The following is an 11,284-nucleotide window of genomic DNA, read 5'->3' as shown; positions in this document are numbered from 1 at the left end:
CTCAGTGGCCCCAGTAGTGACAGCACAGGAACGTCACTGGCTGGGGACACCTTTGGGACAAGGTGGCACTTACAGGGTATGGGGACACTGGGGTGGTGGCACACTGGGGACACATTTGGGACATGATGAAAGGGAAGATGGTGGCACTTGGGGGACACATTGGGGACACAGTGGTACCTTGGGGACACTGCGGGGGTGGTTGCATATAAAGGACACAGGGACACTGCTGTGGTGGCACCTTGGGGACACTATTGACATGGTAACACTGGGGGTAGTGGCACTTGGGGGAGACTGAGAGTGGTGACACTTAGGACACGCTTTATTGACATGGCACTGCAGTGGTGGCACTTTGGGGACAAGGTGGCACCTTGGGGACACTTAGAACATGGTGACATTTGGGGGTGTCACTTGTGGGACATTTCAGGGACATGATGGCATTTGGGCATGGCACTTTAGGGACAAAGTGACACCAGAGGGTGGTGACACTTCCAGGACACTTTGGGAACAAGGTGGCAACTCGGGGACAGGGACACTTCGGGGACATGATGACATTGGGGGTGGCACTTTGGGGACACGGGGGGCACATGCCGCAGCGGTGGCACTTTGGGGACATGCAAGGCATGGTGGCACCTTGGGGGCCTCAGGAGCCACTGGTGGCACTTCAGGGACGCGGTGGCATCAGGAGGTGGTGGCACTTGGGTGGCACTTTGGGGACACAGCAGGGGTCCCAGTGGCTCTGGGGGGGTGGTGGCACTTTGGGACACTTTGGGGACACTTTGGTGTCACTGGGGGGTGGCACTCAGGGACACTCTGGGGGCATTTGGGGACACTTTGGGGACATTCGGGGATGTTTCAGTGGCTCTGGCGCCACCCTCGGGCTCCGTTGGGGTCACCTGAGGGGACAAAGCGGGGACAGGGGGGACCTGGAGGTGTCACCTCCTCTGAGGGGACCCCAAATGTCCCCAGAATCCTCAAAGTTCAGCCCAAATCTCACCTGGGACCCCCAAACCCATCCAGGGCCCCCCCAAATCCCCCAAATTCACTCCAAAATCCATCTGGGACCCCCAAACCTCACCTGGGACCACAAAATCCTCCCCGGATTCCCCAGACTCACCTGGGACCTCCAAAATGCATTGAGGACCCCCAGAAATCCCTCCAGGACCCCCCAGATCCTCCAAATTCACTCTAAAATCCATCTGGGACCCCCAACATTCACCCCAGATCTCATCTGTGACCCCCAAAACTCCATCTGGGACTCCCTAAACCCATCCAGGATCCCCCAAAATCACCCAAAATTCCATCTGGGACCCCCCAAAATTCTTCTGGGATTCTCCAGACTCACCTGGGACTCCCCAAACCCCATCCAGGACCACCCAAAATCCCCCAAATTCACCCCAAAATCATCTCAAAATTCACCTGGGGTGCTCCAAACTCCACCTGGGACCCCCAAAATTCACCCCCAAGCCCCCTGAATCCCCTGAGCCCACCTGGGAGCCCCAACCCCCCCCCCGGGACCCCAAATCCCCCTGAATTCCCCCAAAGTTCACCTGGGAACCAAAAATCCACCAAATTCCCCCCAAATCCCTCCTGGGACCCGCCCAAAATCCTCCAAATTCACCCCAAAATACACCTGTGATCCCCCAAATCCCCCCTGGGACCCTGCAAATTCCCCCCAGTTCACCTGGCACCACCAAATTCCCCCCAAACCTCCCCCCCCGGGACCCCCCCAAACTCCCCCCAGCTCACCTGGGAGCCCCTGGCCAGCGCCCCCACGGCCCCCGGCAGCCGCGTGACCAAGTCCAGGATTTCCGAGGGGATTTTGGCCACCCCGACGGCCCCGGAGCCGCCCACGAGCGTCACCCGGCGCGTCCCCAGCAGCGGCTGCGCCACCGCCTCGGCCACCTGTCCCCAAACGGGATCCCAAATCAGCCCCAAACCGGGGATCCCAAAATCAGGGATCCCCAAATCAGCCCCCAAACAGGGATCCCCAAATCATCCCCAAACCGGGGAGCCCCAAATCAGCCCCAAGTCAAGGATCCCAAAATCAGGGATCCCCAAATCTGCCCCAAATTGGGGATCCCAAAATCACCCCCAAATCAGGGATCTCCAAAATCCGGGATCCCCAAATCAGCCCCCAAGCAGGGATCCCCAAATCAGCCCCAAACCAGGGAGCCCCAAATCAGGGATCCCAAAATCAGCCCTAAATCAGCCCTAAGTCAAGTATTCCAAAATCAGGGATCCCCAAATCAGGGATCCCAAAATCAGGGATCTCCAAATCAGCCCGCAACCGGGGATCCCCAAATCAGCCCCAAATCAGCCCCACATCAGGGATCCCCAAATCAGCCCCAAAATCAGGGATCCCAAAGTCAGGGATCCCCAAATCAGCCCCAAATTCGGGATCCCAAAGTCAGCCCCAGGCTGGGGATCCCCAAATCAGCCCCAAATCAGCTGCACATCAGGGATCCCAAAATCAGCCCCGATCCAGGATCCCCAAAATATCCCCAGGTGTCCCCAAAACATCTTCAAAGTGTCCCCAAATGTTCCCAGAATATGCACAAAGTGTCTCCAAATGTCCCCAAAACATCCCCAAATTGTCCCCAAAATATCCCCAAAGTGTCCCCAAGTGTCTGCAAAACATTCCGGAAATATCCCCAAATGTCCCCAAAACATCCTCAGAGTGTCCCCAGTGTTCCCAAGTGTCCCCAAAACACCCCCAAAGTGTTCCCAAGTGTCTGCAAAGTGTCACCAAACAGTCCCCAGGTGTCCCCACCTGGGGCAGCCTCTGCAGCACCAGATCCACCACGGCCGCGTCCTGGAACTGCCCGAAGGCCTCGGCCTTGGCTGCGGCCGCCGCGGCCTCGGCGCGGGCACGAGAGGCCACGGCCGCGGCACGGGCAGCACCCGTCACCTGCGGGGACACGAAATGGGATGGGAACACCAGAATGGGATTGGGGACATCGGAAATGGGATTGGGAACATCGGAAACAAGAGTGGGGACACTGGCACAGGACTGGGGACATGAAATGGGGACAGAACCCCAAAAACGGGATCAGGAACCCAAAAATGGGGACAGAGCCCCAGGAATGGGATCGGGACTTGAAACAGGATCAGGGACCCAACACGGGATCGGGAACACAAAATGGGATCAAGAACCCAAAATGGGATTGGGGACACTGACGCAGGACTGGGGACCCAAAACAGGATGGAGGGACCCGAAATGGGACTGGGGACATCAGAAATGGGATCAGGGACCCAGGAACAGGACAGGGGACCCTAAACGGGATCGAGGACACCAACACGGGATCAGGAACCTGAAATGGGACTGGGGACCCAAAACGGGATCAGGAACCCAGGAACAGAATCAAGGACACCGACACAGGATCAGGGACCCAAAACAGGATCGGGGACCCAAAACAGGATGGAGGACCCAGGAACAGGACTGGGGACATTTTACATGGGATTGGGGACATCAACATGGAATCAGGGACATTGGAAACAGGGTTGGGGACCCAAAATGGGATCAGGGACATGAAATGGGATTCGGAACCCCAAAACAAGATAGGGGCCCTGGAAAGTGGGGGCAGGACCCCTGAAGATGGGATTGAGAAGCCTAAAAAAGGGATTGGGAACCCCAAAACAGGATCTGGACCCCCTGAAATTCTGGGAGAGCCAAAAATCCCCCAGAGAACCCAAAAATTCCCAGATTTGGACCCCCAAAATCCTCTCAGGACCCCCCAAACCCCTCGGGACTCACCTTGAGGGTCTCGGCCTCAGCCTCTGCCTGCAGCAGCACCTGCATCCTGTAGGGGGCACCAAGTCAGGGGGCGGGGCTGCTCTTAAAGGGGCAATGCCACTCTTAAAGGGGCAGTGGTGAAAAATGTGTGGGCCCATCAGGGTAGGAGTATGGTTTATTTGAAGGGGGCGCAGCTTCTCTTAGAAGGGGCAACTAGGTCTTAAAAGGGCAATGGCAGCACCCAGGTGGGGCAATGTGTCTCTTAAAGGGGTCATGGTTAGAAAACAGACTGGTGGGGCCCACCAAGGTATGATGGGGGCTGACTGGGAGGCGTGGCTTCTCGCTCAAGGGGTGTGTCTTCCCTTAAAAGGGCCACAGCTTTACCCAAAGTTGTGGGACCCACCATAGTGAGAGTGTGGCTCTCCTCAAGGGGTGGGGCTTATCTTTAAAGGGGCAACAGCTTCACACAAACAGCTTCACACAAACTGCGTGACCCGCCACAGTGAGAGTGTGGCTTCCCCTTAAAGCAGCATCAGCTCTCCCCAGAGTGGTGGAACCAACCAAAACTCCACCACAGCTGCCTGGGAGAGGGTGTGGCTCTTTCTTAAAGGGGCAATGGCTTCATCTTTAGGGAGGGACCCACCAGGAAAAGGACTCACTGTAACAGGTAGGGCTCCTCTTAAATGAGCCATGGCTCTACCCAAACAGATGGGACCCACCATGGTTGGTTATGGCTTTTCCTTAAAAGGACAACACTTCTCTTAAAGGAGCTATGGCTCTACCCAAACTGGTGGTACCTCCCAAAAACAGGATCACGGCTGACTGGGAGGGGGCATGGCTTTGTCTTAACAGTGCAGCACTTCCCTTAAAGGGACAACAGCTTTATCTTTACAGGTGGGACCCACTAAAAGGGGTAACACCTGCCTTAAAAGGGCAATGCCACTACCAAAATGGTGAGACCCACCAAGGTGAGGGTGTGGCTTCTCCTTGAAAGGGCAACACTTCCCTTAAAAGGGCAGTGGGTGAGACCCTCCAAACTGCTACTGGGCCTGACTGGGTGAGGGCATGGTTCCTTCTTAAAGGGGCAATGGCTTCAACTTTACTGGTGGGGTCCACCAGGTGTGTGAGTCCCTTTAAGGGGCACGGCTTCTTTTAAAGGAGCAACGACTCCACTCAAACTGGTGGGACCCACCACAGTGAGGGTGTTGCTTCTTAAAAGGACAACACTTCTCTTAAAAGGGCAATGCGTGGGGCGCCCCCAAAACACCACTACACCCAAGCAGAGGAGGGCATGGTTCATCCCCGGAGGGGTGTGGCCTCCCTTAAAGGGGCGGTGTCTCACCGCTGTGCCTCAGCCAGCCGCTCCAGCCGGTAGCGCTCGGCCTCGGCCGGTTTGCGCACGGTGGCCTCAAGCTCCTGGCGGCGCCGCCCGACCTCCTGCTCCTGCAGCTGCACCCGCTGTGCCCGCTCCACCAGCGCCACCTCCCCACGCTGCGCCGCGATGGCCTGCTGGGAGCGGGCCGCCTGCAGGGGACACAGGGACAGGGGACACAGGGACAGGTCACAAATCCATCAGGGAAGTGACACAGGGACAAGTGACAACATGCAGAGGCCCAGGTGTTTCTAGGGGGAGCTCAGGTGGCCTGGAGGGGTCCCAGGTGACCCAAGAGACCCGAGTTTGGGAGGAAACCCCAGGATTTGGAGGTTCCAGGTGTTCTGGAGGGGTCCCAGGTTCTCCAGGTGAGCTCCCAGGTCCCATTCCAGCCTCCCCAGGTGTGTTTATTACCTCTCCCAGGTGTGTTTGTTACCTGTCCCAGGTGTGTTACCTGACCAGGTGTGACCTCACCTGCAGCTGGAACGCCAGCTCAGCCGTGGCCCTGCGGGCACTGACGGCTCCATCACACTCAGCCTGGGCCACCTGGAAGTCACGCTGGGCTCGTGCCGTGGCCTCCTCGCTCAGCAGCTGCGCCGACACCTGCTCCTGCCGCGCCCGCGCCTCCTGCAGGGACAGCGGCACTGACAGGGACTGGGATGGACTGGGAGAGACAGAGATGGAACTGGGAAGGACTGGGGAATGGGGTACTGGGAGCACTGGGTGCACTTGGGGTGTTGGGGCAGTTTGGGGGATGGGAGTACTGGGAGTACTGGGAGAGACTGAGAGGAACTGGAATGGAACTAAAAGGGCACTGGGAGCACTGTGAGGGACTGGGGTACTGAGGGTACGGGGAGGGGCTGGACAAGGACTGGGAGGTGCTGGAGTAGGATTAGTGGGGTACTGGGAGAGTACTGGGAGCACTGGGAGCACTGGGGGTACTGGGCAGTTTGGGGAATGGGGTACTGGGGGCACTGGGAGGGACTGGGAGGGCACTGGGGAAGGGGGTACTGGGGCTGTCGGGGGTACTGGGAGCACTGGGATGAACTGGGGGCCACAGGGAGAGCACTGGAAAGCACTGGGAATATTGGGGGGATGACCCAGCTTCCCCCAGGTGTCCCCAAGTGTTCCCAATATCCCCAGTGTTCCCAGGTATGTCCCCAGGCATGTTGCCAATGTCCCCAGGTGTGTCCCCCGGTGTCCCCAGTGTCACTCACGCGGATCCCAGCGTCGCGTTTGGCCTCGGCCTCTCCCACGCGGGCGTCGCGCTGCACCTGCGCCGTGCGGCCCTTGCCGAGGGAGCGCAGGTAATCCTGCACAGGGACACCTGTGTCACACCTGTGTCACACCCATATCACCTCCTTGTCACACCTATGTCACCCGTGTCACCTGTGTCACACCCATATCACCTCTCTGTCACAGCTGTGTCATCTCCGTGTCACCCCCACACCTGCACCATGTGGCCCTTCCTAAGGGAGCACAGATAATCCTGCACAGATAAACCTGTGTCACCTCCCTGTCACACCTGTGTCACACCTGTGTCACCCCATCCCCCCCAGACAAATCCCAGGTGTGTCTTAGGCCCTCCCACCTCTCCCAGCTGTGCCCAGGTGTGTCCCAAATGTTGCCATCTTGTCCCTGGGCGTCTCCAACTGTGTCCCAGGGGTGTCCTGAGTGTGTCTCGGTTGTGCCCCAAGTGTGCCCAGCTGTGCCCAGGTGCCCCCAGCAATAGCTCAGGAGTCTCCCAGGTGTATCTCCAGGTGTCCCCAGCCATGCCCAGGTGTCCCCAGCTGTGCCCAGGTGTGCCAGGTGTGTCACCTGCTCATCGTGCACGTCCTTGAGGGTGTAGCTGACCACGGAGATGCCCATGTTCACCAGGTCGGACGAGGCCACGCGGAAAACCTGATCCGAGAACTTCTGCCGGTCCTTGTAGATCTCCTGGGCGGGGCCGGGGTGGGGCTTAGTGGGGCGGGGCTCAAATAGGGGTGGGGCTTAGCTGGGCAGGGCCTGAGAATACAGTTTAAATTGGGCAGGGCTCAGCAAAGTGGGGCTGAGTGGGGCAGGGCTTAGAGGGGTGGGCTCAAGTGGGTGGGGCTTAGTGGGGCTGAAAGGGGCGGGGTTTAGTAGGACAGAGCCCAAAGGGGTGGGAATCCAGTTAGGTGGGGCTTAGCAGGGCAGGGCTCGAGGGAGAGGGGCTCAGTAAGGTAAGGCTCAAGTTGGGTGAGGATTAGTAGGGTGTGGCCCAGAAGGGTGGGGTTTAGCAGGGTGGGGCTCAAATGGGGCAGGTCTAAGCAGCTTGGGGCTCAAATTGGGTGGGGCTTAGTGGGGCGGAGATCAAAGGGGCAGGGACAAAATAAGGTGGGCTTAACAGAGAAAGGGCACAGGACTGGTGGGCGTGGCTTATCCAGGGGGCGGTGCTTGAGGTAATGAGTGGTGCCAGGTGGGCGAGGCTTTGTCCTGGGGATGTGGCTTTTATCTCAGGGGCGGTGCTTGGTCCTGTGGGTGTGGCTTAAACACAGTGGGGTGTGGTGGCTTCAGGTGGGGTGGGATGTAGCTTGAGCCAAGTGGGCGTGGCTTTGGGAAAATGTGTGGAGCCAGGTGATTGTGGCTTTGCTTGGGGGGTGTGGCTTGAGCCAGTGGGTGTGGCTAGGTACAAATGGGCATGGCTTGAATGAAGGGGTGGAGCCAGGTGGGCATGGCTTAGGTTTGGGGGTGTGGCTTGAGGCTTTGGGGCCTGGAATGAGCCAAAGGGGCGTGGCTTGACCAAGGGGTGGGACCAGGTGGGCATGGCTTGACCCAAGGGTTGAGTGGGGGAAATGGCTCTGCTTAGGGGGCGTGGCTTGACCCAAAACAGGCATGTCTTGAGCCAGGAGGTGGTGCTAGGTGGGTGTGGCTTTAGTAATGGGTGGGGCCATGGGTGTGGTTTGTACTGGGTGGAACCGGGTGGGTGTAGCCTAAACTAAGGGGTGGGGTCAGATTAAGGCAGGGGCGTGGCTTGACCTGGGGCTGTGACTTAAGTTATGGGGTGGAGTCTGGTGGGTGTGGCTTTGAGATGGGGTGGAGCTTACACTGGGATAGGGCCTAGAAGGGAGGCGAGGCTTAGGGCAGGGGTGGGGCAGTTGCGGGTGTGGCTTTAGAGGGGGTGGAGCCAGGGAAGGAGGATCTCGTGCTGGTGGGCGGGGCTTTAACAAAAGAGTGGCATCTTCTGGATATGGCTTCACCAGTGGGTGTGGCCTCCTCCAGGGGTGGGGCTTTTCAAGGTGTGGAGCTTATGGGTCAAATGGGGGAGAGGTCTCTTAAAGGGCCAGATACTACCCCAAAAAGAAATGGTCACTTGTCCCTGAGGGGGTGTGTCCATCCAGGTGGGCATGGCCACCTCAGGGGCGTGGCATCTGAGATCTGGGATTTCTTAAAAGAGCCACATCTTATCCCAAGTGGGGAGCATTTGGTTGGCTCCCAAGTGGGTAGGGCTGCCCTGGGATGGGCGTGGCTTCCCCAAATGGGCGTGGCTCCCCCAGCCCCACCTCCACGGTCATGTGGGCCATGATGGCACGCTGGTGGCCCTCCAGTGTCTCCAGGGCGATCTGGCCGATCTCGCTCTCCGACTTGCCCAGGAACATCTGGCAGGCGGCCGCTAGCATCTCCTTGTTCTGTCCCTGGATCTTCACCTGATGGGGGGGCTGGGATCACCTGGGGCCCCCCAGCCACCCCTGGCACCCCCCAAAATCGGCACAACCCCTTTAAGGCGCAGATGTGGCATTGCCCTTTTAAGAGGCTGGTTGCTTGACAGGGTCGGGACCACCAGGGCAGTGCCATTTTAAGGGTTCTCATCCTCTTGGAGGGGGTTTAGGGGTCCCCACCACCCCCAGCCCATTTTTGGGGTGGGGTCTTATCCCTCTTAAAGGAGTCCCCACCAACAAAAACCCCTTTTAAGGGAGGTCAAGACCCCCCAGTGGGATTTTGGGGTCCCCACCTCCCCAAGACCCTTTAAGGATTGGACCTTGACTCTTTTAAGGAGGATTTAAGGTGGCTGCCCCATCACAAACCCTTTTAGTTTTTTAAGGGTTTTTAAGGGTGTTTAAAGAGTTTGTAAGGTTTTTAATATGTTCTTAAAGGGTTTTTAAGAGTTTTTTAAGGGTTTTTCCCCTCTTAAGGATTTTTTTGGTCCCCACCAGTCCAAGCCCCTTTTTAAGAAGGATTCCCCCTCCCATCCCAGCAGTTTAGGGATCTCCAAAACTTCGAGCTCCTTTCAAGGGATTCCCCACTCCTAAATGTCCTTTTTAGGAGCGTTCTTACCCCTTTAAATGTTGCCGGTGGGGCCCCACCACTCCAAACCCTCTTTAAAGGGCTCCTCCCCTGCCCCGACTCCCCGCTTTGTTTTGCACGTCCCGCTACCATTGCCACTTTAAGAACGCTCTTAGGTGGGCCCCACCACAACCTCCATTAAAAGGGCAACGCCGCCCTGGTTGGTTTGGGCAGGGGAGCCCCGGGGGGGATTTGGGGGCCCAGGAGATGATTTGGGGGTCCTGGAGCATTTTTGGGAGGTTCCAAGGAGATTTCTGGGGTTCAGTGTGGGTTTTGGGGTCCCGAGGGGTTTTTGAGGGTACCTGTGTAGGATATTTGGGATTCTGGGGGGGATTATGGGGGTCCTGGGGGAATTCTGGGGGTCCTGGGAGGTATTTTTGGGGTTCTCAAAGTGATTTGGGGGGTTCTGAGTGGATTTTTGGGGGTTCCGAATGGGGTGTTTGAGGTCCCAGTGGGCTGTTGGGGTCCAGGGAGGGTTGGGGGTTCCGAGGGACATTTTGGGGATCCCAGTGGGGATTTTGGGGGGTCCTGAGTGTATTTTTGGGTGTTCTGCTGGGGGATTTTTGTGGGTCCAGGAGGGGATTTTTGGAGTTCTGATAGGAGATTTTCTAGGGGTTTTTGGGTGTCCAGGAAGGGATTTTTGGGGATTCTGAGGAGGGACTTTTGGGAGCCAAGGGAGGGATTTTTGGCAGTCCAGGAAGGGATTTTTGGAGGATTTTTAGGGGATTTTTGGCAGTCCAGGAAGGGATTTTTGGAGGATTTTTAGGGGATTTTTGGCGGTTCTGATGGGAGATTTTTGGGAAGCTGGGAGAGGATTTTTGGGACTATTTTTGGGGTGGTTTTGGGGTATTTTTGGTGGTACTTTGGGGGGGTTTTTGGGGCGTTCCGGGGTTACCTGGGCAATGCCGGTGACGGAGATGGGCACCCCGTGGCGGGTGTAAACCTTCTCACTGCGCACGGGCAGCGTCAGCGTGTTCAGAGAGATCCTGGGGGGGCCGGGGGGGTCACCCCAAATCTCAGGGGATCCCCCCTGAACCCCCAAAAAACCCCCCTGGCCCCTCCTCACCGCTGGATCTGCTGCAGGCAGGGGATCACCAACACCCGGCCCCCGGCCACCATCACCGGGGGGCTGCGGCAGAAACCTGGGGGGCACCGAGAGCTGAGGGGGACCCCAAAACCCCGGGGGGACCCCAAAACCCCGGGGAGGAACTAGGGACACCCCCAAGAATCACGGGGAGGGGTTTGGGGGAGACCTCCAGGGGTTTTTGGCGGGGGGAACAGGGGGGAAAATTTGGGGAGGGGTCCCCAGGAGTCCCGCGCAGGGGGGAATGGAGGGGGGGGGACCCTCGGGGAGGGGTTTGGGAGGTCCCTGGAGAGGTTTGGGGGGGTTGGGAGGGGTCCAAGGTGTCCCAGGGTGGGTTTGGGGGTCCTGGAGGACTTCCCAGGACTTTTGGGGGGGTTCCCTGTAGGGTTTTGGGGGGATTTTGGGGCTTTCCGGGAGTTTTGGGGGATTCCGGGGATTCCTGGGAAACTTTGGGGGATTTGAGGAGTTCCCAGGAAATTTTGAGGGGGAGGATCCTGGGGAATCCCGGGAGGGTTTTGGAGGGAATTCGGGGGATTCCCGGGAGTTTTAGGGAGGATTCTGGGGGTTTCCGGGAGTTTTGGGGGATTTTGGGCGTTCCCGAGAGTTTTTGGGGGTCCCCAGGAGCCCCCGGGCCCCCCGAACTCACCCGACACCACCATTGCCTCGTTGGGGCCGCAGGTGAAGAACATCTTGGCGGGGGAGAGCCGGGGATCGATGGGGATCGATGGGGATCGATCGGGGCCGATCGAGATCGATCGCGATCCGCGACCGCCGCCCCGATCCCGGCAGC

General features: G+C 58.3%; 1 protein-coding gene across 3 annotated transcripts in view; it reads right to left on the bottom strand.

Moving 5' to 3' along the window:
• The window catches only part of FLOT1 (flotillin 1), a 15,815-nt gene extending 4,531 nt beyond the window's left edge, over positions 1–11,284 (bottom strand). The window contains exons 1-12 of one of the 3 annotated variants that reach the window (XM_054002190.1): positions 11,141–11,284; positions 10,477–10,552; positions 10,306–10,396; positions 8,630–8,773; positions 6,924–7,043; positions 6,323–6,418; positions 5,580–5,732; positions 5,076–5,257; positions 3,755–3,800; positions 2,771–2,908; positions 1,747–1,902; positions 808–893 (exon numbers count right to left, since the gene is read on the bottom strand). In XM_054002190.1, the coding sequence (XP_053858165.1) occupies positions 808–893; positions 1,747–1,902; positions 2,771–2,908; positions 3,755–3,800; positions 5,076–5,257; positions 5,580–5,732; positions 6,323–6,418; positions 6,924–7,043; positions 8,630–8,773; positions 10,306–10,396; positions 10,477–10,552; positions 11,141–11,183 (1,331 nt within the window). In that variant the 5' untranslated portion in view covers positions 11,184–11,284. Of the gene's footprint in view, positions 1–301; positions 894–1,746; positions 1,903–2,770; positions 2,909–3,754; positions 3,801–5,075; positions 5,258–5,579; positions 5,733–6,322; positions 6,419–6,923; positions 7,044–8,629; positions 8,774–10,305; positions 10,397–10,476; positions 10,553–11,140 lie in introns of those variants that run through there. The other 2 variants (XM_054002188.1, XM_054002189.1) reach the window with 2 other exon arrangements.

The sequence above is a fragment of the Vidua macroura genome, chromosome 37 (assembly GCF_024509145.1).
Source record: "Vidua macroura isolate BioBank_ID:100142 chromosome 37, ASM2450914v1, whole genome shotgun sequence".
Classification (NCBI taxonomy): Eukaryota; Metazoa; Chordata; class Aves; order Passeriformes; family Viduidae; genus Vidua; species Vidua macroura.
This window is presented reverse-complemented; position numbering and strand designations above follow the sequence as displayed.